We start from the raw sequence: 26,598 nt of genomic DNA, 5'->3' as shown, positions 1-26,598 counted from the left end.
TGCTGCTCAGAATTCAGGGAAGGTTCCGATACCCCCAGAAAGCCCCATGTAGCTCCCAGTGTTAACCCTCCTGTCTGGTGGCCGTCGTCCAGGACGCTACCCCCTGGAGGCCATTTCATGTCCCGGTGTCTTTGAGCTGTGTGGCCTCAGACCCTAGGCGGTGAGTCTGGTCTCTGCCTCATTGCATGTGCTCTGCTTTCCCAGCTCTACCCCCAGCATTGCTCTGCTCTGCATCATGCTGCCTGTGGCAGTGCCTCTCTGCTCCTCCTGTGCTGGGTGCCCTTCCTTGCACCACTCCGCCCACGTTCCCAGGCAGTCCCAGTAACAGGACTGTATCTTCCCTCTGCAGAGATGCACACGGTGGAGCTGGATTGCTCACTGCAAAGCTTGTGGGAATCTGGTATCTGCTCAAACCCCATCTCCTCCCCCCTCCCCCCGGACACCATGCGCCTGCTTCACATGCGTGACTTCATTGTCATAGCTCTGCCTGGCCAAACGCACCCACCTGGCCAGCTCTGTTCGCCTGGGCTACGAGTTGCAGGTGACCTCCTCTGCAAGTGATGGGCTGGCATTTCCCATGCAGCAGAGCCTACTTACAAACTATCCTTGACAAAGCCTAAATACAGACATGACGATAGCACCCAGAGAGTTCCTGCTCCTCTTTCTCCCTTGCAAGCCACCCCACATCCCTGTTTGGGGCCACCTGCTCCAGGCCTGGTTCTTTTCCTGAGTGAAGACCTTTGAGCAGCTGCTCAGTCTGGCCTTTCCAGGGTCTTTGCCGCCTCTTGTGTCTCTGGCTCCTCCAGCCTTTTCCAGCCAAGGGCTGAATTCTTAAAGCCCCCGTTGCACCGACATTCTCCAAAGCTGCCTGTGCTGAGCTGGTGCCTCCCATATCCCCTCCCTTACGAGGCGGAACTGGAGTGCAACGGAGCTGCTGGTTCCAGGCTCCCCTACTATCCTCCCGCCCTCTGTGGGCGAGTTGATCTGCCAGGGCTGCTTTCTGCATCAGCAAGCTGTAACCTGGTAACTGTCTGGCTGCCTGCTGTGAGAGCTCCTCTCCTGGTGACTTCCCATGCAGCACAACTCTTTGGGGATTGGCTTGTCAGGTCCTTACCTGGAGCTCTTCATTGCCATTCGGTGCTTTGCTGCTGTATTTGTGTTGGTGGCGTGCCCGCAGGCCCACCCCGGGCTCGGAGCTGGCAGGCTAGGCTGTAACTGAGCTGGGTCAGCAGGTGCTAATGTACAATTGCTTTGTCTGGGCTAGAATTCTAGAAGAGATGACAACCTAGCACCACAACTCTAACCCATAGTCCAGACAAAGCTGTGGATGACAGATGATGTGTGGAGCACAAGGTGATCATGAGACTGCCAGAGACTAGAACTCAACTCCGTGAACGCAGCTCTGAGCAAATAGGGGCTAGTTGGCTCCTGCTCGCCCTTATGCGGGGGCTTAATCTGAGTATGGGGAAAGCTCTGGGATTGCTGCTCAAAGAAGGGGTCTGGGCCATTTGTTGGACTGGACCAAGCGCTTGGTGTAGGACACGATCCTGCGTGGGCCTGGCATGGCCATGCTGACTGGATCAGGCTTTTCTAACTTTTATTTCAGAAACAAAATCTCTATCCTAAGCAGAGTTTCAGCCCTGAAAATGAAATCCTGGAGGTCCGCAGGGGACTGCACAGTTGCTGTTGATCTTACGAGGAATGCTCTTGGATACTATCCTGATGGGTGGGAGGGTACAGATAGATTCCACTGTCAGTGCCTGGTCTCTGGTTTTCACATCTGCTTCTTTCTTTTACTGGCTGGGTTCCAGCTTCTCTAACAGAAGCACAGTCTCTTTGCTCCTGGCACTTCCCGAAGGCTCTGTTTTGCTCTGGGTGCTGGAGGCTAGTGTTGTCAGATGTGTTTTCAGATGCTACCGGTGTGGTGCTCTGCTCTCTCCTTGTTGGTATCACTCGGCTGCGTGCGTGTGTTCCCTCTTGTGCTGCCCCAGCTCTGCGCAGATAGCTGACACAGCGGACCCGAAGAGAACCCCCAGTGACCACAGAGTCTAGTATGGTACGAAGGCACGTCGGCCAGGTTTATTGCCGTATTGGATACAATAATAGTTCCCTGTAGGTTTCTTAGCCTAGCTCAGGGCATACTATGAATATGTACCCACGGTCAATGGACTCGGCTCAGTCAGTGGCGGGACTTTCCACTGCCCCCCCAGCTGGACAAAGACATTGCCCCAAGGATGCATTCTTATACACAGGTACAAACAAGTTACACATCACTCCTGACGTACTGAGGTACAACCCTTCTACGTAGCAAGGTACAACCCCTCTACGTAGTAAGGTGCCGCCTCTCACCTTGTACATGTTGGTTCGATCAAAACAACTCTATCCATCATATTACCCTTGTGGCCCTGTCATTGGGATGGGTCAGCCTGTTCCTTGTTATCTGTGTGGAATGTGCAAGTATGTGAATGTTCTGATCTCTAGTGTTCAGTACCTTTTAGGTACGTATCTTCTTGCAGCATCTGCCCTTTCCTTGCCAGCTTCTGTGAGCAGGGCCTGCCTCTGGCTCACAGCTTCACTTTGCTTTATGTTAGCAAAGTCTTGGCCATTATTTTAGTTCAGGCCTCAGGCCTCTGATACCAAAGTTTACATCTTAGGGCCTCCTCTTACTACATTCCCCCACTTTTTGTCTTTTTATGAGGAGGATGTTTACCCATCGTCCTGGAAAAGCATAATGCATGGACTAAAGATAACCCAGTGGGCTAAACACTGTTATGTGGTTACCTTATTTTACCATCCATACACTCATGCCCCATCTGTCTTTTTAGTCTGCACATTCCCTCGTACGACTGTTAGGCAGATTTTATTATTCAGTTATTTTTTAGTCCCTTATGGTGGGCCTGGGAATGTTAGGCCCGGGACCATGACTGAGGAATGTAGTATTATGATTGAGTCTTAGAGGCACTCCCAAATAATTAATATGAATTATATGGATATTGCATATATATTTGTAGTGTGTATGGGCATATATGTATAGTATGTATGTGTACATATGACACCAACTTATATCCAAGTGTAACCATGTTTTTCCAGGCTGCTGGTGTACTCTGGCCCTTTTACTTTGGTGACACAGATAGAAACACATTTTCATTATGGCAATTCCAGTTATCATGTGTCTAATTATTAGTAGTAGGCTAAGTGTTTTAAAATAGTGTGATAGGATTGTGATGGTGTGTCCTACAGCGTATATGAGAAGTAAAACAGAAATTTGGAGTAGTGACACTACCACTTAGGCCTTTATATATAAATATATTGTAATTGGTTACTGCACAGTACTGTCCATTCATGTTATAGGTTACCCTTGCTGCTGGTCGGCACCCTTGGGTCAGCTTTACTGGGCAGGAAACAAGAGGGCAGCTTCTCTGTTTCATTGGTTGAACTGCTCTGTGATACACCAGTAGTTGATGTAGATCCAGTTGTTTCTTATGGATGCTGTCTTTCAGATAACCTACTGAATGGACAGTAACCAATTTATCAAATATTGCTGTGTCAGGATTTAATATTGGTACCCAGACACTGAACAAGATTGTTTTGAATAACATGTGCCTCAGTTAGGATGCAGTGTTACTGACCCAAATTATGACTGGTACTAACAGGCAATTTGTTTACCAATTTTTAGTTACTATGTAACTTAATTTCTTTACCAATTTGTTTTTTCCTTGCCTTCATGGTGTTTGCTGCCATTCGTTTGTTGATTTTTACCTGTGGGTTGGTTATACACATTGTACATATTGTACAGCAATAATACAATACAGCAATAATACAGCAGTACAATGATGATACAGTAGAACAGCAAGAATACAGTTATTTTTACACAGTAACCAAGTTGAAGTTAAATGACAGTTTTTCTGGTCCAGCTAGTGGTTTTTGTCTGATTGTTAACTTAATTGTCCATATATGGTAGATAGAGGTGTATTTGAACAGTCTCTTATTTATAAAGCATTTTTCTTTTCTTGATGCTTGGAGGTTTCTTCACTGTATACAGTTATTATCTGGTGTCTTCAGGGTGTGATATTTTCTGGCATCTTTGGTCTGTGGGATGCAACTTAAACAACTTTTGTTAGTTAACATAGTAAAGTTTTTTTTTGTTTGTTTTCAGTAACCCAAACTTAATACACAGTTTTAACTTAGTTTATTTTCAATGTAATAAGAACAATGTGATAGGGACCGAGCCTTTTATAACATAAGCTATACTTTTGCAATTGTTGTCTAGACATTCATTTTCATTTGGGGTGCATTACTAATATTTTATACTAAATGTAATGCTTAACAGCTAAAATAAATGCTCACAATTTTTCATGAGAAGGGGTATTGCTTTTCCTTGCTGAACACTTTGTTTTTATTAACATAACTTCAACAAACTTTTTAGAGTTAGAGTTAATTTGCTTGTGATACCAATTTCACTTTTGTTAACTGTTTAGAAGCACAAACTTTAACAACCATTGCTTCCAATTAACATAACATAACAAAAGAAAAGCATATAAAATTAAACCAACTATAGAATTAAACCAAAATAAATTTTAAATACAGATACTTGCAAATACTTTGAGGGTATACTTTCAAAATGCTTTGCCATGTTTGGGAGCCAAAGGTGGAAACCTGTTGAAAATGTGGGAACCTGTTGAAATTGTTTGGTTAGCTTTATGCATAAATTGTTATTTTAAAACATATTGGCTATGACATTCTTATAACTATAGCCCAAACAAGAAACTGACATTTTGTTAATATTATTTTTACCTTAATGTTGAGGTTTCCCTTCACATTTTTTCTTTGAATAACAATTTAAAAAAAAATTAAAAAACAAAACTGTGATTGATAAAAGAAAATTATTTTTGTTTGCAATTGCATTATTTGTTGAGGCAGAAATATATGTACATATACTTGTAACTGAAACCTTTTTGAACTTTGCACAAAAAATTGGTGTTAATAATACTATGATTATACCCCAACCATGATTTTAAAATAGTGTGGTACCACATTTTATATATATTTTTTAAAAGGGTATAAAATTGACTTTTGTTGCAACAACAAAAAAATGTAGTAAGAGGAGGCCCTAAGATGTAAACTTTGGTATCAGAGGCCTCCTCTTATTACAGCTAGCAAAGATCACTTGGCCTGGCAGCAGAAGGCCCTTTGTGCACAGCTGCCCTCTGCGGCTGTGCAGGGAGGTGGAGGATTGAGGGGGCTCGGGCAAGTCCCCCTGGAGCTTGAGGGGCTGGCTTGTGCACAGCTGGATGCTGGCAGCCTCATTCTTGCTGTATCTCGGGGTTCTCTCAGGGCCGAGGGTTGTGAGGGACGTTGCCTCTCCCTAGAGCAGTGTGGCTCAGTGTCCTTCACTGCGTTAATGGATGTGGAGTGGGGGGTTCCCACTGTAGTAGTGACACGAGGAGAGGGGATGTGGTGTCTGCCTGGCTCATTGCAGCTCAACAGCGCTGGCAGCTTTGGAGCCTGCCTGTTGGATAGCTGTTCAGAGCTGGCAGCTGTCTCCACCTCCACGCTGAGCAAACCAGTGGTCGTTGTCCAGGCGTCCTGTGTGTGGCAGTCACTGCACTGCAGCCTGCCTCTCCTGGCTCCTTCGGGGACCCCCGCCAGTGACTCCCCATTCTGAGCCTCCTCTTCTTCTCACGGGAATAGCCGGGCTGCAGTATCCACATATCCGCTTGAGGGGTGCCTCTGCTTTTCCTCCCCAATGCAAATGCAGCCTTTGTAGAAGGGTCTGTCACTGATAACCCCGCTGGGATGGGCAGTGTCCAGCCCTGAGCTCAGGCCAGGAAGCACTGCGAGGCCAAGGGCCAGTGACCGTGGGACAGTTGGATGGCATGGCTGGTAGAGAACCTTGGGAAGGGGATTCCCAAGAAGGTTGCTGTCTAGCTGTAGTGGCTTGCCAGATATCGGATCATAATGCTGCCGATTGGATCCTCATGCTCTTTACTTCCTCCTTCAGTCATCACTTGATGTTGTCAGCCACGCTCTCAAGAACATGTAGAGCTAGACCTGACTGCGTTCTGCCTCCTGTAGCTCTAGCTGTCTGGGGCAGATCTGCTACTGAAGTCCTGTTGTGATTGCTGTAGGAGAGAAACCACGTGGCCATGGGGAGAATGTGATCTGCACGACCTAAATCTCCATACTAACCAGAGCTGAAAGCATTTGGTGGGATGGTGTGCGGATACCTCCGGAGCAGTACATGGGTCTTGGTCCTGCGCGCAGGCAGTTCAGTTCCTGTTTGTCTCTGTTACCTGGGACTGGGTACAGAAATTAACATCACTGGTGCATGAGTGGTGCTGGTCTGGGGAGATGTTCTCACAGCATCAGCAGTCCCTGAAGGGTTAAGTATGTTTGGGCTAGACAATTACAGCTGGATTCTTTGACCCAGATTCTCCAGACTCGGACGGGCTTTGTAAAGCACCTTTCATGTGGGAGGTGCCCCCAAGTGCTAGCTGCAGAGTTCCAGGCATGGGGACACGGTGTGGTGTTGCTGTGGCAGCTAGCCAGGGGTGGTTGGTGGTGACAGATATAGAGGAATTGAATAATTTGCCTTTTCACCCATAGATCTTTGAACGCTTTGCAGAGGCGGATGAGTATCATCCACGTTTTACAGATGGGAAACTGAGGCATGGAGTCTCTCTAGAACCCAAGTCCCCTGGCTCCCAGCCCAGTGCACTGTCCACATGGCAAATCACAGGAAAGCTTGGCTTGAGTATCAGTTGCTATCGACTGAACTGTGGAATCGTCTCCCCAGGGAAGCAGTGGAAGCCCCTTGCTTAGCCATGCTCGTGTGTTTCCCACGAGGCACAGCCTGTCAGAGGCTGCCTGGAGCAGGGCTTGAGGCAGAAGCTTCAGTGACTCTCTCCCTGGGATGCAGCCTCTAAACTGCTGTTTCGCATGTGTTTTTCAGGCTCTCCCGTTGCTGAGATTCCAGGATGCAGGCACAGTCTGTGCTCCACAGCGGCTACTTCCACCCTGTGCTGCGCTCCTGGCAGGCCTCAGCCACGGCCTTTGATGCCTCTAACTTCATCTACCCCATCTTTGTCACGTAAGTGAGGGCTGGAGCCTGTGCTCCCAGCTGGGGAAGCGAGAGGAAATCTCTCGGGGAATGTGCAGACAGAGCTCCGTGGAGCAGCTTCCTTGCTTCAGAGGAGATCACTCAAAAGGGCAGCGGCTCCCAGCTGGTGTGCAGCCCCTGAGTCTGCAGGCCACCTGCCTCGGGACATGGGAGCTGCCATCCTGAGCAGAGCCATGGTCCCTCTACAGCAGCGTCCTGCCTTTGGCAGAGTGTGCAGTGCTGTCCTAGCTGGGTGGGGAAGGGCAGGGCAGCTTCCTGCCCTGCTGCTCTGAATTCCCACCAGAGCGGAAGTGGCTAAGGGCATGTCACCCCGTAGTATCCTCTGTACGTCGAGGGGAAGCTGCTCACTGCAACCTTTCCCTGAATCTGAACCAGCTTGTGTCTGTGACCAGCCTGGTGCCTCCCTGGGGCGGTTTGCTAATCCTCCCAGAAATGCCAGGGTTGCTGGGCTGAGGTGTCCATCCTGGGGTTGTGGAGCCAGTCTGCGTGCGCTCCCCAGCTAGGGTGGTTTCTGATGTGGCCTATGGGATGCTGGCAGGCTTACAGCTGTACATCCCCTCCTGAGCGGGCTATGTTTGAATGAGGCCGTGAGCCCTGTGGAATCTGGTGTGACAAAGTGGGGATTTTCCCTTGTTATGTTGTATGTGAGTCTTACCGTTCTGCATGAATGCTGTGTGTGCCTCAGTTTCCCTGTGTATTGCACCAGTGTCTAGGTGGTGGGAATAAGGGTGTGTGACTTTTGCGGAGGTTGCTCCAGGTGCCTGCACAGTTGCTGCGCAGGGTGAGAACCAGAGCCCTGGCTCTAGGCTCCCCTCCCCCCAAGATGGACTTTGCTGAAAGTCTCTGATTTCTGTGCTAACAAGTTCTGTCCTACGCTAAGTTCCTGTCAACTAATAAATCTTCTGTTTTACCGGCTGGCTGAGAGTCAGGGTGCAGGGCCCTCTGGCTTCCCACAGCGAGTCCTCATCTGGTGCAGCCATGGCAGGGTGCGTGGTCCGTGTACAAGTGAAGTGCCGCCCAAATAGATCCGGCTGCAGCCTTTAGGAGCCCACGCCATGGCCAGACATTCCTTCTCTATGGCCGCATAGCTGAATGCTCTGAGGTCAGACCCAGGAAGGTCGAAGCTGTGTGAGCTTCTTGTCCTGCAGACAGTCTGCTCCAAGGGAGAGGAGGCTCCCCAGAGTCCTCACTGGCTTCGTAGGGAGCAGTTCCAGAGCATCGCCCAGGGTCTCCGTGACATCTGGTCTCTTGAATGGTTCACCAGGCTGTGAACTTGCTTCATTCTGAGCCCCTCCCTGCATGGCACCTGCCACAGCTTCTGGGGCTCAGGGGAAGCCTGGCCTGGTTGCTCTCAGGGCTGGGCTCTCCTCAGCGTGACATTTTCTGCCTGTGGTGGGACGACCCCATGCAGATGATCCTCTGTAGCCAGCACTGGAGGCAGAACTGGCCAACCGCTGGTCTGTGCCCGCTGCGGTGACTCTGAGGGTGGCACTTTGGACGAAGCTTGCTGCCCCCTCCCAGCCACAAGGGAAATGCAGTGTGTGCAGCCACCTAAAGGAGAGACGGGGTGGGGCTTCCCCCTCTTTTCTCCTCGGCTGGTCCCCCCAAGAGCGGCATGGGACCCTGTGGATCAGGTTCAGAAAGTTGAGACCTTAACCCCTAGCGAGCCGGAGAGCTCCCTTTATAATCTGCCTTGGCCCTGCTGCTGCATGGCCTTGTTCTGCTCTCTGGTGAGCTCTCGATGGCTCTGCACTGCAGCGTCGAGGTCTAAGCTGCTGACCCCCAGACGGACGACGCTTTGGCTCATTGCAGAGCTCCTGCTCTGGGACTTGAGTGGCAAGGGGGTGGGATGCCTGTTCCTGCTGCTCATGGGGCTCGGAGGCTGTGTTTCTAGGGACTGAGCAGCTGGTGCAGGGAATGAGCCCGATCTCTGGCTCACTCGCTCGGCTGGCCAGCTTTACACACAGCCGATGTGTCTGGTCACGGGGCTCTCCCTGCTCGCAGCCTCACTTCGTGGGGAGCCGAACTCTCACTGGCTGTTTGTCCTGTTTGACTCCCCAGTGACAGCCCCGATGCGGTGGAGCCCATTGCCAGCCTCCCCGGACAGGCCAGGTAGGAGTCTGCGGAGATCGTTATGCTAGCGGTGCTCTGCAAACTGGACAGAGCTTCCTGCCATGTGCCTTGTCACAAGGGACGGGGCCTGGGACTTCCCAGCTCCAGGCTGCTGGGGTCAGGGTGGGGAGCGCTTAATGGCCATTCTGTGTCCTCCATCTTGTTCTAGCCAAGGACAGCAGAGCCCCCACTGCCTCCGTTTTGGGGATGCGCATGGGGACATAGGGGAGGGTGAACTGAGAATATGCCTCCAACTGTGAGCATGCACTGGGACACTATGGGATAGCTACCAGGAATTCCCATAATGCACCAGTTAATTCCAGCAGCAGCAGGCGTCCCCTTTCGTTGGCCCTGGCGGGGCTGTGGATCTCACCAGGTGACAGGCAGTTGTCAGCAGGGCACTGGCCTGGCTTCTCTGGCCCTTGTGGAGGGAGATGTGGTGCCTGAGAAGTGGGCAGTGGGGAGGCGGGAGCTGGGGTGGGTTTTTAGACTAAAGTCTCTGCCCCGTTTAAGTCTGAGGGACCTGGGTCTGAGCAAGGGCAATGCTGCTGGGCTTGGGGAATTGGTCCCGCTCACTGTCAGGGCGGAGGGCGACCCTCTGCGATCCCCCCTCCGTGGGGTGGTGGCTCCCAGACGCCCTCCATGCATTTCCTGGCACCGCTGGTCCTGCCTCCAGAGCCGAAGCCCAGCAGAACTGAGCCACAAATGTGAGGCTGGGCAGGGCCTTGTAATGAACGGGGAGATAATGGAGAGTCCAAGGGCAGCGCCCTCGCCCTGCTGAGGTGACTGGGCTGGGATCAGCCTATCAGGGCCCTGGGCTCGTCCCCAGGCAGCAGAGACAACGCCAGCCAGCCCTGCCCACTGCCCCTTGGGGACCCAGATAAGGCGCCAGGTTGCTCCTCCCATGGCTGCTCCCAGGATCTCCAGCAGGCATCTGCTCTGGCTGAATCCTCAGCTGCCTGCAAAGCTCTTCACTAAGTGGGACTGAAACCTGCCCTGCCCCCATTCAGGAAGCAAGGACAGGGAAAAAGTCACCGAGTGCTGGCCCTATCCGCTGGCCGGTGCGAGGGGAAGGGTGGCGCATGGAGCATTCACCTGGGACCCCCCAACCCCCCGAATCCAGGCACCTCCATGCAATGGCACTGGCTGGGCAGGAATGGCCATGCCAGTGTAAGGGATAAAACCCCCCTAGGATGGGAGAGGAGAATGGGAGAGTCAGTGCTTCCCGGGAGCCTGCTTGGGGCTCTGTGGGCAGGGAGGGGAGACACGCGGCTCTCCCTGTGCTGGGGGCAAGGCAGGCCTGGCAGCAAGGGCCAGGAGTTCCCTGTTGGGTGGTGTGGGGAGAGGCCCAGTCCCCGGCAGTGCCTGAGGGTTGGCTACACAGGCCTTCCCGGGAGGTGGGGGACTTGGCCTTGGCATTGAGGAGGGTTAATGATGGGCAGGGCCACGCCCGGCTAGTTGCACTAGCCTTGGGCCATGTGGGGGCTCCTTCTTGGGGATCCTTGTTGCTTGACAGCTGCGCTACCCTGGGAACGCCCTGCTTGGGGACACTGGTCTGGCACCCGGGCTGCCTGTGGGTAGCCGGGCTGCCTGTGGGTAGCCGGGCTGCCTGTGGGTAGCCGGGCTGCAGAGCGGTGCCTGGCCTGCCGAGGGGCTGCGTGCACTGACCCAGCTCAGAGCCCTGGCTGATTTGTGTCGGGGAGGGGCACTGGGGTGGCCTCCAGCACCACCCCCACACCTGTGTTCTTCTAGGTATGGAGTCAACAAGCTGGAGGGGATGCTCCGCCCCCTGGTGGACGAGGGGCTGAAGTGCGTGTTGATCTTTGGCGTCCCCACTAAAATCCCCAAGGTTGGTGGGAGTGAAGGGTTAGGGGTGTTTAATGCAGTGCCCCAGGTAGAATGGGGTGGGGTGAAGGGTTATGGGGTGTTTAATGCAGTGCACCAGGTAGAATGGGGGTGGGGTGAAGTGTTATGGGGTGTTTAATGCAGTGTCCCAGGTAGAATGGGGTGGGGTGAAGGGTTATGGGGTGTTTAATGCAGTGTCCCAGGTAGAATGGGGGTGGGGGGAACAGGTGAGCTGGGAGGTTCATAGTCACCAGCTTTGTCCTTCTGCTGCGTTTTCACTTTTTCTCTGAGATCTTGGGCCCTGGCTGGTGAGATCTTGTCAGCTAAGCAGGGTAGAGAGAGGACAGCACTTGGATGGGAGACCTCCCCAGACCATCCCAAGTGGCTGCGGAGCCCGCTGCCCTTCGTCAGTGCTGACCCCAGTGCCCAGCCTGGCGCTAGAGGTGCAGGTGACTCAGGAGGGGGCGCTTACCCCGAGTCAGTGTTGACTCCTGGGTGACACTAGGGGGCAGTGCTGTGCTGTGCTGTGGGGAGCAGGGTGGAGCGTGCTCACCGTCAGTCACTGCTGACCCCCCCAAGGGGCTGGGGAAGCTGCTGTCCTTGGGATGAAATGTAAATCCACATCTGATCCCTTGCTGTTCCAAAAACTCCCCGAGCCCTTTCCAGGCTCCAGTTTCAACAGGATAAGGGGCCCCTCCTTCCTGCACCCTCAGCCTTTGTGCCCCTGCGGGGTCTATGTGTCTGTGCTGGGCGAGGGGACCCTGCATAGAAGTGAGGTTCTTTGGGGCGCAGGGTGCCCTTTGGCCCTGTGGATTTACAGGGAACCATCTCTTCCCCCTGCAGGATGAAAGGGGCTCGGCGGCCGATGCTGAGAACACCCCAGCCATCCAGGCCATAAAGAAGATCCGTTCCTCCTTCCCAGAGCTGCTGATCGCCTGTGACGTCTGCCTGTGCCCCTATACCTCTCACGGGCACTGCGGTGAGCACCAGGGCAGGCATCCCCCCACGCACACCCTTCTCTGCATTAATTTTTGGCCATGAGATGAGCCAGGCTGCCGGCTGGGAGGGGAGGAAGTGCCTCGTTGGCGTGTGCTCAGCTAGTGGGCTCTTTGCTGGGGATGTTTGGAGATGCCCCCTGTCTGCATGTAACTCCATGGTGCAACATGCCGGCTGTGCCAGGGCAGTGAGCGTGGAGGCCAGCCTGCCATGGGGCTCAAGGACCTTTGGGAAGAAGGCAGAATTAGATCAAAGGCTGCAGTGCCTGAGCGATGCACGGCTGGCTGCTCTATTCGCCTCATATGTGGCCCCACAGCCAGCTGTGAGTTAGTGCACAGGGCTCTGCCTGCCAGGGCCCTCCCTCCCCAGCACGACCACTGGAGCCCGCCCTCCTTTGTCCTAACCCTGCTCCCTCAGCGGTTGGGATGGATGCACCACCTCCAGCCAGCAGGGCCTTGGTCTCACTCCCAGGCTGTGCTGAACCCCCTCCAGATTCCAGCCATCTCCAGGAACCTGCTCCCTCCCCGCAGTCACCCCCTGCAATCCTGCAGAGCTGGGTGTGGTGTCAGGCTGCCTCCTTGCCCCAGAGCCACCTGCTGCTGGGCTGGGCTCCTGTGGGGAGGGGCGCTGGGCAGTTCTGGCTGGTGCTCTGTGACTCTCTGCTTCCCGTCTAACCCTGGGCTCACCTTGCAGGGATCCTGCGGAAGGATGGCACCATTCAGAACGAGGCCAGCTGCCAGCGACTGGCAGAAGTGTCGCTAGCCTATGCCAAGGCAGGTGAGAGGGGTTCATAGCAGCAGCAGGTTCTTGCTGGCTGCCTGGCTTCACTCTGCTTGGTGGCCCTACCAGGAACATATCTGAGCAATGCTGAGGGGGGCAGCAGCCACTGGCCTCTCCTTGAAGGACGGTGGGCCCATCCCGTCTCCCCTGGCTCTGCCTGCAGCTTGTGGGACATGAGGGTGTCTGAACCAGTTGCTGTCCTCCAGCAGGTTCTGACATGCGATCCCCAGCCAAACTGAGCAGAGGCTCAGTGGCTCTACTCCCCAGCCAGGTCCTGGCACTCCTGGTTGTTGGGACATCAATTTTGAGTACCCCCAGACCAGGAGTGGCTCCAGGGGCAGGTACTGCTCCTTGCAGTTCTTCAGCGCCTGTGCTTTTTCCCTGCAGGATGCCACATCGTGGCCCCCTCAGACATGATGGACGGGCGCGTTGCAGCCATGAAAGAGGCTCTGATCTCCAATAACATGGGTAACAAGGTGGGCAGAGGCAGCATGCCCTCCGGTCAGTCCGGGCTCAGTATGGAGCAGTGTCACAGCTGGAGCTGTGTGCGTGGTGGAGGGGAGATGGTGTGGAACAAGGCCTGCGGAGAAGGGAGCTCCCTGCTTCCCACAGTGGTAGGCCAGGGGGTCCGATGGTAGCTTCCATGGGGCCACAGGGAAGGGCTTCCAGGCCCCAGCAGGTGTGGATGGGGAGGAGGAGTAATGCCAAGGCTTCTGCCTGCGGGGAGGGGGGGGGGTGGAAAACATAGTATAAGGGGATCGTAGCAGAGAATTTCTCCCCTACCTCCACGCTGGGATGGGAGGCAACTCTGATCTCCCTGCCATGTCTCTCTCACCCTTGCAGGTCTCTGTGATGAGTTACAGCGCCAAGTTTGCTTCCTGTTTCTATGGTCCTTTCAGGTGAGTGGCTCCCAGGGCAGGGGTGAGTGTGAGCCATGTGTTGGCCAGGCTCCGTGTCAGACCCCAAAGGGTTCATGTTTGGCCTGCAGAGCCGAGCAATTCGAACGTAGAGCTCCGGAGCCCCGAGTTCTGGGTCTGGGACTCTCACTAACTTGCACCGAGCTTTGTGCCTCAGTTTCCCCATCTGTAAAATGGGGAAATTCTCTCCTCCTCCAGGAAAGGGATGGGGAGGGCAGGCTAGTATTTGCTCCCGCACAGGGATTTTCATCTGTCCCTCAAAGTATAGCTCTGCAGAGATTCACTCTTCCTCCTGCCAGGCTTGGAGATGACTTCTGCTCCCACCTGGCTTCAGCTCTGTTTCTTGTCAGTCTGCTCTCAGCCCTGCAAGCTGCTTCTCAAGCAGGGCCACCTGGGGCAGGAGGGGGAGGGTGGAGTCGACTGGAACTGCTGTGAGACTGCACAGAGTCCCCCTCACCCCAGAGAGGGAGTGTTGGGAGTGGTCCCAACTCACTGGGCTGGCAGGTCCGTTGCGTGGGCTGAGCTCTGGCTTAGAAAAGTGGGGAGAGATGGGTGTGATGGATTCGGTCACAGAGACCCCCTTGGGACTGTCACCTGATGTGCTGAGACTACCTCTGAGCCCGTTTTCCCTGCCAGCTTGAGACTCCAGAACCCTGCCTTGTTGAGCCAGACACGCTAGCCTGCTGCAGCACAGACCCAGGTCTGGGCCACGCCCCTAAAGCTGCAGACTTAACTGAAAACAGCTCACCAAGTACTCCTGTCTCTAGCACCCAGACACCCAGTCCCCAATGGGATCCAAATCCCCCAAATAAATCCATTTTACTCTGTATAAAGCTTATACAGGGTAAACTCATAAACTGTCCACCCTCTATAGCACAGATAGAGAGATGCACAGCTGTTTGCTCCCCCAGGTGTTAATCACTTACTCCGGGTTTACCAATAAACAAAAGTGATTTTATTAAGTATAAAAAGTAGGATTTAAGTGGTTCCAAGGCAGGAAGCTTTTGTCTCTCTCTGGTTTCCCACCCCTCATTCTAAATGGAAAAGCACCAGGTTTAAGATGGATTCCAGTATCATGTGACATGTTCACATATCCTGCAAGATTTGCATAATTACAATAGGATCTCAGAGTTATGCTACAGATTCCTAGTTTCAGATACAAGAATGATACATTCATACAAACAGGATGACCACACACACGCAGCTTATACGCTTTGTAATGATACCTTACAAGAGACCCTTTGCATAAAGCATATTCCAGTGACGACATATTTACACTCATCATATTTCCATAAAACATATGGAGTGCAACGTCACAGTGGGGTCTGAACTAACTCATTCCAGACCCTAGAGCAGAGGTCCCCAAACTGTGGGGCATGCCCCCTAGAGGGGCTCAGAGGAACATTTGGGGCAGTGCATGGCTGAGACCTGGGCCCATTGGGGGGCGGGGAGGGAGTGCCATCCAGCTCCACTTCTGGCCCCAGCCCCAGCTCCTGGCCAAGGCTCCCTTACCCTTGTCTGCAGCTACCCCTCCTGGAGCTGTGGCCCTGCTCCCAGCCCCGGGGAGTGTGAGGTAAAAAGTTTGGGGACCACTGCCTAGGGGAGCTTGGGGGTGAGGGACTGTGTCATTGCTGCCTGTGTGCTTGCTGGGGTGGGGCTGTGTCACAGATCCACAGGATCAGTGCCATGCTCCAGCTTTGGAACAGTCTCTAGGAGGAACCCCTGCAGTGTGCCAGACCTGCTGGGGTCTCCCTCTTCCTCCAGGGCAAGCCAAATGGCCTCACCACCTCCTTAGACTGGACCTCTGGGCTGTCCGCTTCCCTGCTTCACAGTGGGAGCTCTGCCCAGCGAGTCCAGCTGAGATGGACTCGTGGCAGAGACTTGTACACTCTGCAGGGATTAACGCACCTCTGTGAGTGTTTGCGGGGACACTCAGGGCACGTCTGCATTGAAAATGCTGCATTGGCACAGCTGAACTGCTGTAGTGCTTTCATGAAGATGCTCTAAACTGATGGGAGAGAGATTTCCCATTGGCTTAGTTAATCAACTTCCCCTAGAGGCGATAGCTACATCACCAGGAGAATCCTCCCACCGGCATAGCGCTGGCTACACGGGGGATTACATCGGTGGTATTATGTTGCTCAGAGGATGGACTTTTCAGTTATACCGATACAGATCTGTAGTGTAGACCAGATCTCAAACAGCGCTGTCAAGTCAGTCGGGTTTATTAGTCAGCTGGAACACAGCGTGGGAAGTTCTTAGGTTGGCAGGGAGAACTGAAGGTTAAAGCACAGACCATTCTGGCTAGTCCAGAGCCCAGCCAAGCTGTAGTGAACCCTACTGCCCAAGCTCCGTCTGTCTCCATCCAACTTCCTTGGTCAGTTCCCAGGCGTGAGCCCTGACTCCTTCCAGCAGCCAACTCTTATCCCCCACCTCCCAGTCCTTTTGTTCTCCACCTGAGAGAGGGAAAATCTACCTCCCTGCTAGGTGTCAGTCGTGTTGATTGGATTTGCCATTGTCCTCAGGCCAGTCCTTTTTAATGACCCATGCCGCTGTAAGATCACTCCAATAGCCTCCTTATGCGACTGGGAGAGAGCTCTCCTGTCGACATAATAAAACCAGGTCAACGAGTGGCGGCTTTACTGTGTCGTCAGGAGAGGCTTTCCCACCGACAGCGCTGTGCACACAAGTGCTTATGCCAGCAAAACTTATGTCACTTGGGGGATGCATTTTTCACACCCCTGAATGACAGAAGTTTTGCTGACATAAGTGCTAGTGTAGACATGGCCTGAGAGTTTACAGCTGTGTGGCTGCACCACTGTACCACTGTACGCTCTCTAATGTAGCTGCTCTCAATCGACGGGCGAGAGTTCTTCCCTCGGCTTAACTACTCCAGCCCCACGAGCAGCCGGAGCTTGTCAGTAAGAGAAGCTCTGTCCACACTCGCGCGTCTGTCGGTGTAACTTAGGTTGCTCAGTGGGGTGGTTTATTCACATCCCTGAGGCCTGGTCTACATTGGGGGGGATCGATATAAGTTACACAACTTCAGCTATGTGAATAACGTAGCTGAAGTCGACGTACTTAGATCTACTTACCACAGTGTCTTCACTGCAGTGAGTCGACTGCTGCCGCTCCCCCGTCAACGCTGCCTGCGCCTCTCACTCCGGTGGAGTACCGGAGTCGATAGGAGAGCGCTTGGGGGTCGATTTATCGTGTCTAGACTAGATGTGATAAATCAACCACCGCTGGATCGATTGCTGCCCGCCGATCCTGCGGGTAGTGTAGACGAGCCCTGAGTGATGTAAGTTTTGCCAACATAAGCTGTAGTGTAGACAGAGTATCAGCCCGCCAGGCGATATTCACACCTATGTCTCTTAGCCTGCCCTAAGAGCAAACTGCTCCCTACCCTCCTCAGCTGGGCGGCCTTGCAAAATACGAGGGAAACTGATGTGCACACACAGGCTACATAAACATATTACAAAAATTCCCACTTTGTCACAGGCCGCCAGGCCTCATTGGGGACAGAGTTCTCAGTGGTGGGCTCGTGGCGGCTAAGCAAGCTGCTGCCTCCTGGGTTGGGAGGATGGGATGCTACTAAGGCACTGCCTTCCCCCTGCTTTGCTCCGCCCCAGCAAGGGGTCACTACGGGCAGGTCGCCTGGTGCCTGGGCTCTCCTGGGAGGTGGGGCGCTGGTTCCTGGGAATTCTCTGAAGCCAGACTGCTGTTTTACTGCCTGGTGTCTCCTTCGTGTTCCCAGAGATGCTGCACTGTCCAAACCTGCATTCGGAGACCGGCGCTGTTACCAGCTTCCCCCGGGAGCCCGGGGCCTGGCCCTGCGAGCTGTGGTGAGTGAGTCTGCCCACTGGGGGCACCACCCAGGGGCTCACAACCCAGCTGCCCTTAGCAGTAGGTGTTGGTGTCACAGTAATGTCCTGCAGCAGAGTGGATCCCGCATGGCTGGGTGCCAAGAGCCGCTCTCTCCTCCAGGCTGATCCAGGGGCTGAGTGAGGAAGTGGGTCTGTACTCCTCTCCGAGACCTGACCCCTTTCAATGACTGGAATCGGTGTCACGGTGTGGCAGATCCTCGGGACCCCAGGCCTGTTGTACCTGCCCTGGGACAACCTAGGCAGCCGTAGGGCAAGCTTGTCCCACTGATTAGACCCCCACCTCACCTGGAGGGTCGCCCCCAGTGTAAGGAAGTACTGTGAGGTGGGAGCAGTCACGAGTGGCACTGGCCTGGAACAGCTGAGGATCTCCTGCAGCGAGCTGTGGGATTGCTAATCCCTGGGGTTGTCCAGCTCAGCAGTGCCAAACACCTGGTCCTCTCCTGACTTCACTTGGCATGTGGGCCTGAGGATTCAGAGGCCATGGGCCCAGCTCAGTCTTTCAGCCCCTTGACCCAGCTTGTGGTGGCTCACATTTGTCAGCCACACAGAGGAGGGAGTGGCTGAGCCAACACCAGCTCTGCGGGGCAGGGGACGGGGTGTCGTGTTTGGTCTAACGTGAAGGAGCCTCAGCCTCTGGCGGTTGGCCTGGGCAAGTGTACCATTCCCCTCACGGTCTTCCTCCTTGAAACGCAGACCCGCTGTCACCCCTTTCACATCACAGCCTCGGGGATCGTCTGCTGCCCCCTCCTCCTGCCTCCCTTCCTGTGTGGGAATGGGGCTGGCTGCAGGATGGCTCCTGCTAGCCTGCCCGTAGCTGTGTTCTCTTCCTTACTAGGGCCGTGTGGAGCACCAAGGGTGCTGGGAAGACCAGACTCTCCGCTCCCACTGGGACCAGGACCTGGACTGCAGCCATCAGGCTGACTCGCTGGTCCCCCCAGTCCCTGTGCTGTTCTTACAGGCCCACATCACGACCTGTTCTCTCCTTGCAGGACCGGGATGTGCAGGAGGGAGCAGACATGCTGATGCTGAAGCCAGGGATGCCATACCTCGACCTCGTGAGAGATGTCAAGGCCAAAGTGAGCCCTGTTCTGCAGCGACTGTCTCTGGAGATGGGGCACAGAGTGGGCGGCTGTAGAGTGGGCATTGGGCTTGTCCAGGAGACTGAAGCCAAGGGACAGTCCCCTGGGCCTAGCAGAGGGCAGAAAAGGTCCTGAGCCGGGAGTCCCTGGAGCACCAGGTGATTGACCCTAGGGGGAGGCTCCTTGGCACCGTGCTACCCCTGGGCATGCTGCTGTAGTTCCCACCAGTCCGGTGAGTTGCTCTAGCTGGGATAATGGCAGGCTGCTTAGACCCCGGTGTTTGGTTAGCGTGCCCATCTGGGGTGGAGAGGCCTTGCTGCTTGGAAGCTCTGCCCTGACTCCTCCCAGTTACTGGAGCTGCGTGTTTCTAATCCAGCCGTTCAAACAACAACCGGCCCATGAAGTGCTGGCGCCTGCCACCCCCCCCAAAGGTTCTGATCTTGTGGGTGGGGTTGCTAAGGGCACACTGCAGACACTGCTCCCTCTGTAACTCCCAAGGCCTTGAGCAGGCCTGCACAACATGCGGCCTGCGGAGCCTCACTGTGGGCCCGCGGGGGGATTCTAAATCCCCCGCACACGGTGCTCTGCGAGCAGCCCAGAGCCCTTTGAATCCCGGCCGCTGATTGCCCCCTCTCCCAGACCCCTGCCCAAACTGCCCCCCAGGACCCCCACCCCCTATCTAAGCACCGTTGGTCCTTGCCCCCTGATACCCCTCTCCCAGGACCCCTGCCCCTAACTGCCCCCCAGAACCCCACCCCTATCTAAATGCCGCTGCTCCTTGTCTCCTGATTGCCCCCTCCCGAGACCACTGCCCCTATCTGCCCCTTGGGACTCCAGCCCCTATCTAAGCCTCCCTTCTCCTTGTCCCCAACTGCCCCCTCCTGAGACTCCCCCCCCAGAACCCCAACCCCTACCTGTCCCCTGATAAACCCCTGGGACTCCCATGCCTATCCAACTGCTGCCTGTCCCCTGACTGCCCCCCTGAACCTCCACCCCATCCAACCCCCTCTGCTCCCTGTCCCCCACCCCTTCTCCAACCCCCAGCCCTCTTACCGTGCCACTCAGACCAGCGTGTCTAGCTCCGTGCAGCTCCAGACACGTTGCTGCCATGCTCCCCTACGGAGCCCACAGCCCCCCCCCTCGCCCACCCCCAGCACCTGCCTTCCAGATTTGAACACCTCAAAATTCAGGAGTGCTCAAGCTCAGTTTGGGCAGCTGGTACTTCATTTCTCCCAAATCAAATATACTGATCCACTGTAACCTGCTGTAGAAAAAGTAGGATAAAATTGAGCAAGAAATGCTTATTAGGACTGGAATTGCTATTTTCAACAGCCATTGCCTTTCTATTTGTTTAAAAGGAAGACAGTGGTATTGCATTGGCAAATTCCCCATAGAAACAAAGAGTGGAACAAAAGAATAATAAAGGCACCTCAACTTTTCCTCGTTATGTAGGACAGTCTTATAATCTGCATCCAGATATCCTCCAATCACACAAGCTGAAAATTGTTCCACTTTACTGAAGCTCTGTAACCACATGGGAACCAATCCTGTCTGTGTTCTGTGCACATCCAAAATTCCTGCTGAATGACCCGCCCTGGGAGCGAGTTACCAGTGACCTAGGGCTGGGGCAGCAGGAGGTGTGGGGGGGGCACTGGTGGGGGGAGCCCAGGGCTGGGGCAGCAGCGGGGTGGGGGGAGGGCACTGGTGAGGAGGAAAGAGGGAAGCCCAGCGCTGGGGCGGCAGGGGGTGGGTGGGTAGGGGGAAAGCCCAGGGCTGGGGCAGCAGGGAGGTACAGGGGGGGAGCCCAGGGATGGGGGGGCAGCCAAATTTTTCTTTTGCTTTGGGCAGCAAAAAACCTAGAGCCGGCCCTGCCGGGTTCTCCCAGCTGTGCTGGAGCCCCGAGCCCTTTAATTTGACCCTGAGGGCTCCCAGCCACCTCTTCAGCTGGGAGCCCCTGGTTGATTTAAAATAAAGTATCACCTCCCCACCCCCAACCTTCCTTTTTGGCCCACAGCTGTTTTGGTGGGGCGGCGCTGGGGAAGGAGGGTTTGTTTCCTCAGGGCTGGGTGGCCCTGGGGTGGGGTGTTTCTGCGGGGCTGGGAGGTTTCAGCCCTCAGTTGTTTTCCTTGGAGTAATGTGGCCCTCGCCGCTCTACAAGTTGTGCAAGCCTGGCCTTGAGAGTCAGTGGCTATAGAACAACCTGCCTAGAGCCCCTGTTTTGCTACCAGCATTGCAGGACTCGGCAGAGCTGGGCCATGCAGTTTGGGGTCAGGGTTGTCTCACTGACCTTCCTGCTGCTCTTTTCAGCATCCCACCCACCCGCTGGCTGTTTACCATGTGTCGGGGGAGTTTGCCATGCTGTGGCACGGAGCACAGGCAGGGGCCTTTAACCTAAAGGCTGCTGTCATGGAGGTGATCACCGGATTCAGGCGAGCAGGTGAGTGAGGTTGGGCAGGGTCAGCGTCATGACTAGCAAAGCCCCACGCTGCTGGAGGAACTGGGGCCCTGGATTCTCTTCCCCTCTGGGCCCACTCCAGTGGTGGGCCCAGTGGTGGGCAGCCTGAACCTTGGGAGTCCCCTGAGACTGCGGGACCAGTCACCATCATGACTGTGCTGGAGGCTGACCCTGGAATGCAGAGCCAGAGCCAGGCCCAGTGGAACTCCAAACACCTCAATCCTTTAAGAAAAGCCGATTTCTAAAGCACCAAGCGTTGCCCCACATGCCTGTGCTTTTCCAGCCAGCTCGGTAGCAATCCAAGTGGAGTTCTGTCTGGCTCCTTAGGAAATATGAAGTGTGGTTACACAGGGGGCCTGGGAGCCCAGACTCCTGGGTTCTACTCCAGCTCAGCCACTTCCTGGGTGACCTGGCGAGTTGCTGCATCTCCTGGCTCCTCGTCTAGCAAAGGGGTCTCCACCTTCCCCACGCTGCAGGGAGCCTACTGGATGAAAGGGGCTGCATAGGAATCTGTTCACTGGGGCTTATTTCTGAATGTATCTGTGATGGGTTAGATCACAGAAACCCCCTTGGGAACTGCCAACTGATGTGCCAAGACTACTTCTGCCCCTGCTTTCCCTGCCAGCCTGGGACTCCAGCACCCTGTCTTGCTGAGCCAGACACACCCGTCTGCTCCAGCACAGACCCAGGGTCTGAACCACGTGCCCCAAAGCTGCAGACTTAACTGAAAGCAGCTCACAGAAGTGTTCCTGTCTTTAACACTCAGATGCCCAACTCCTAGTGGGGTCCAAACCCCAAATAAATCCGTTTAAACTCATACATTATTTGCCCTCTATAACACTGATAGAGAGAGATGCACAGCTGTTTGCCCCTCCCCACCCCCCAGGTATTAATACGTACTCTGGGTTAATTAATAAGTAAAAAGTGTTTTTATTAAATACAGAAAGTAGGATTTAAGTGGTTCCAAGTAATAACAGACAGAACAAAGTGGATTACTAAGTAAAATAAAACACGCAAGTCTGAGTCTAATACAGTAACAAAACTGAATACAGTAAGATCTCACCCTCAGAGTTGTTTCAGTAAGTTTCTGTCACAGACTGGATGCCTTCCTAGTCTGGGCACACTCTTTTTTCCCCTGGTACAGCCCTTGTTTCAGCTTAGGTGGTAGCTACGGGATTCCTCATGATGGCCGCCTATTGTTCTGTTCCACCCACTTATATATCTTTTGCATAAGGTGGGAATACTTTGTCCCTCTCTGGGTTCCCACCCCCTCCTTCTCAATGGAAAAGCACCAGGTTAAAGATGGATTCCAGTGCAGGTGACATGATCACATGGCACTGTAAGACTTCATTACCCATTTGCCAGCACACATGTATACAGGAGGACTTACAAGTAAAACAGAGCTGGTCCTGGTTAATGGGAGCCATCCAGATTCCAAACCACCATTAATGGCCCACACTTTGCATAACTACAATAGGCCCTCAGAGTTATATTTCATATTTCTAGCTTCAGATACAAGAGTGATACATTTATACAAATAGGATGATCACACTCAGCAGATGATAAGCTTTGTAATGATACCTTACAAGAGGCCTTTTGCATGAAGCATATTCCAGTTACATTATATTCATACTCATCAGCATACTTTCAGAAAATCATGTAGAGTGCAATGTCACAGTATTTTCTTAGGAAAACACAGCCCAAGCTCAGCAGCCCTTTGCCTGGGCTGATTCCTGTTTTAGAGCCCAGGGTCCAGCTCCTGAACCCAGGTCCAGTCCCGCTGTGACTCTGGAATCCCCCGTCCTCCCAGCTGCATTCCTGTGATCTGACACGAGACCCGGCTCCCCTCTTGGAGCTGGAATTCCCCACTAGCTGGTGCTTGTTGCTAAGGAATATGTTGGAGCGGGTGTCCAAATCCCTCAGAGGAGAGGGGCGAGTTCTTGACTAGAATGTTGGTCCATGGGTTGAGGTATACACTCAGAACTGTAAGCTCCCCCGGTGATGCGGGGCCATTGGAGTTGTACCTCAGAATCATTGTTCCAGGCTGTCTGCAGGCTCAGGCAGATATCCCTGCTTTGTTCACTCCCAGGGCATGGTTACACGGTTCTCTCACTAGCCATGGGGTGCAGGAATACAGAGAGCTGAGATTCTGGAGAAGCTCAAGGTCATGTGGGCCACACAAACAGTATTGTGGTCTGACCCAGCCTGCAGCCTGTATGTTAGAGTCACTGGGGGCTGGCTGGTGGGAGGGAAGGATGGCAGCTCCTTGGCATGGAGTGGGACTTTGTGGAGCATGGGAATGCTGGCTTGACACTGTGTCTAGCAGCTCCTCACTCATTCCTTGCTGCTGCATTCCAGGAGCTGATATCATCATCACCTACTACGTGCCCCAGCTCCTGAAGTGGCTGAAGGAGGACCAGGCGTGAAGTGCCTAAGTGAAGGCAACACACGGAAGGAAGCCTGCAAGGACCGGAAAGGATTGATATGCAAAATGAGGATTTTTATGGGGCCTTAGAGATATGAGGCTAAATCCAGCCCCAGCATAAGCAGGTCCAGCACCACTGGCTGCAGGGGTGCTGCACCTGCCTGCACTAGAGCTGACTTGAGCCCAAAGAAGCCAAAGGAGAGCAATTTTTTAAGTGTTATTTTAGAACTGGGCTTAATGCTGAGACCCTCCTCTGGCATCAAAATGCCTTAGGACCAGAACTGATCTCCCCAGCGACCCCCCCTTGAAGAGGCCCCTTCTTAATGTGATGGTTTCTTTTAATGTGTCGCTGTGTGACACCAGATGGGTGATTTTTATGAGCTTCTTTGTAAAGGAAGCACCCTTTCCTGACCATTCCTCTACCCAGATGTCCTCCTCAGTCTAGCCAGGGTGTTGGGAACACAGGGGAAGGCTGATGTGGGACAGTTCACCAGCACATTGCTCACAGGAGTGCTAGTTCATTGGGGGTGTCTCAAGCGTTCACTGCAGATGCTCTCCCTGCAATACACTAGTTCCTTTGCTACAGCCCCAAGCAGAGCTTTGCTCTCCCCTGGTTGGGCTTTCTGCAGAGAAATGCTGTCTGGTTCACAAGCATGGAAGTAGCAGAAGCAGGCAGGGCTTCCCTTGCTAGTCAGCCAGACACTTTCCTCTGGTGAACATGCTGTTTCAAACTTTTTAATATGGAGAAATACCCCAAGATGCTTCAGAGCCCTCGGGGGGATGGTTCCCCTCCACACACGCTTATGCCTTAAACCTGTTGTCATTGCACAGAACAGAGAATATTGACTTGGTTCTGAGCTGTGGCCCTTGTGTCTCAAGGGCGACAGGGCACGTGGGGCTAGGCAGTATAAGGGCTTTAGAAGTATAATGTCCTGATTGCTAATGGGCCATTGCACTTTCTGCCCAGCATTACTGGGGTTTCTTTTAGCCCTGAGCACCCAGACGACCAACTCCTAGCACTCACATTGGCTATGTCAACTAGCAGTTCAGCTCTGCCTTTGATTCCCTAATAGGATGCTGTCAGCTTATACAGAAGTATTGTCAAAATAATCTTTCTCTAAAACCCAAGAGCACTAGAAATGTTTCCCTATTTTAAAAATTCCAATGAAAATAATTGTTTTAACCCACTGCTTGTTCCTCTGCCGTGTTTCAAACTCAGCGTTGCAGCAGGCAGAACCAGGCAGTTAGGTCGCCCGACTGGCTCTGCTATCCAGTGCACACTTTAAAATTACTTCACCCTAACAGTCTAACGTGGTGTTAATAACATAGCTGAGAACTTTAATTTGTACCGTGGTTCTTATGGTGATCATACTATTATGAAGTCTAGATGTTTTAGATTAATTGCTAGAGCTACTCTGCTTTGGTAGTTTTAGCAGTAGCCTCTGATATTCTTCAATGCCTGGGGTGAGTTCAGCTGAAAATAAAAACAAAAACCACAAGTCTACAACCTGGGCAACTTGATGTTGTTGATAAGGAAGAGGGTGGAGGGAACTCCACTGCACCTTGAAGTGGCTACACTCCTCTGAGTAACAGAGGGATTTCGTTTCAATCTGCATTGCCATAATTTCGGGGGTGGGGAAGAGCCTGACTCCTCTGTGGAAGAAGCTGTGCTAGTACGCGCAGATCTGTGATCTTCCCTGGAGGTACAATCACACCAATTGCATTCCCTGTTCCTCTGACTCAGGAAGCAGGTCTGTCAGCCCCTCACCCTGTTAGCTTGACAGATTGTGTCCTTTCCAAGACAAGGACAGGCCCCTCAGCTGAGTTACAGACTACAAAGAAACATATGGTGTTGCTGGCAGTTTGGATGTCGTTTACCTTACAAGCCTCCCTTCCCTTTGATGGTTTGCACAGATGAGCAACTAGAAGACAAGGCCACCCTAATGATAGGAGGAAGGGAAAGGGGCAAGAGCAGTGGGAGGGCAGAGCAGCGGTGCCCTCTGGAGGGGAAGGGAACTTGTTCAAGGATAAAAAGTAGAGTCCTGGTAGGGTGACCAGATAGCAACTGTGAAAAAATGGGATGGTGTGGCAGGTAATAGGTGCCTATATAAGGAAAAAGTCCCAAAAAATGGGACTGTCCCCTTAAAAATGGGACACCCGGTCACCTTAAGTCCTGGGAAGGAATTCGCCATTCCTGTTTCAGAGCTGAGTGTCCCAGTTTTGTAAGGGTGAAGTCACTGGTGTGGGTGAGACGCTCAGTTGCTATGGGGGAGGGAGCCCTACCGATTGGTCACTCAGGCTTGGTCTACACTACGCATTTAAACCGATTTTAGCAGCGTTAAACTGATTTAATGCTGTATCCGTCCACACTACAAAGCCCTTTATATCGATATAAAGGGCTCTTTAAATCGGTTTCTGTACTCCTCCCCGACGAGAGGAGTAGTGCTAAAATCGGTATTACCATATTGGAGTAGGGTTAGTGTGGCTGCAAATCAACAGTATTGGCCCAGCATGGAGCTCTGATCAGAACAGGTGGCAATGCAGTCCCAAATCCAAAAAGAGCTCCAGCATGGACCGTACGGGAGATACTGGATCTGATCGCTGTATGGGGAAACAAATCTGTTCTATCAGAGCTCCGTTACAGAAGACGAAATGCCAAAGCGTCTGAAAAAAAAATCTACAGGCTACACAGTGCTGCGTGAGAAGCGTTAACGGGAAGCCAGAGACTCAAATGGACGCTCATGGAGGGAGGGAGGGAGGGGGTACTGAGGACTCCAGCTATCCCACAATCCCCAGCAGTCTCCGAAAAGTATTTGCATTCTTGGCTGAGCTCCCAGTGCCTGTAGGTTCAAACACATTGTCCGGCGTGGTTCAGGGAATAGCTCGTCATTTTACTCCCCCCCCCACGTGAAAGACAAGGGAAAGAAATCGTTTCTTGACTTCTTTCAGTGTCACCCTATGTCTACTGAATGCTGCTGGTAG

General features: G+C 53.4%; 1 protein-coding gene across 1 annotated transcript in view; it reads left to right on the top strand.

The window, feature by feature from the left end:
* The window catches only part of ALAD (aminolevulinate dehydratase), a 32,951-nt gene extending 7,831 nt beyond the window's left edge, over nt 1–25,120 (top strand). Inside the window, exons 2-12 of the mRNA XM_030535872.1 lie at nt 6,953–7,090; nt 9,182–9,232; nt 10,985–11,081; nt 11,921–12,056; nt 12,767–12,850; nt 13,241–13,329; nt 13,697–13,752; nt 17,528–17,615; nt 18,647–18,733; nt 21,044–21,173; nt 23,550–25,120. Of these exons, the coding sequence (XP_030391732.1) occupies nt 6,978–7,090; nt 9,182–9,232; nt 10,985–11,081; nt 11,921–12,056; nt 12,767–12,850; nt 13,241–13,329; nt 13,697–13,752; nt 17,528–17,615; nt 18,647–18,733; nt 21,044–21,173; nt 23,550–23,617 (999 nt within the window). The 5' untranslated portion in view covers nt 6,953–6,977 and the 3' untranslated portion in view covers nt 23,618–25,120. The remainder of the gene's footprint in view (nt 1–6,952; nt 7,091–9,181; nt 9,233–10,984; nt 11,082–11,920; nt 12,057–12,766; nt 12,851–13,240; nt 13,330–13,696; nt 13,753–17,527; nt 17,616–18,646; nt 18,734–21,043; nt 21,174–23,549) is intronic.
* Nucleotides 25,121–26,598: the final 1,478 nt, after the last annotated feature.

This window comes from Gopherus evgoodei, chromosome 16 (genome assembly GCF_007399415.2).
Source record: "Gopherus evgoodei ecotype Sinaloan lineage chromosome 16, rGopEvg1_v1.p, whole genome shotgun sequence".
NCBI lineage: Eukaryota > Metazoa > Chordata > Testudines > Testudinidae > Gopherus > Gopherus evgoodei.
This window is presented reverse-complemented; position numbering and strand designations above follow the sequence as displayed.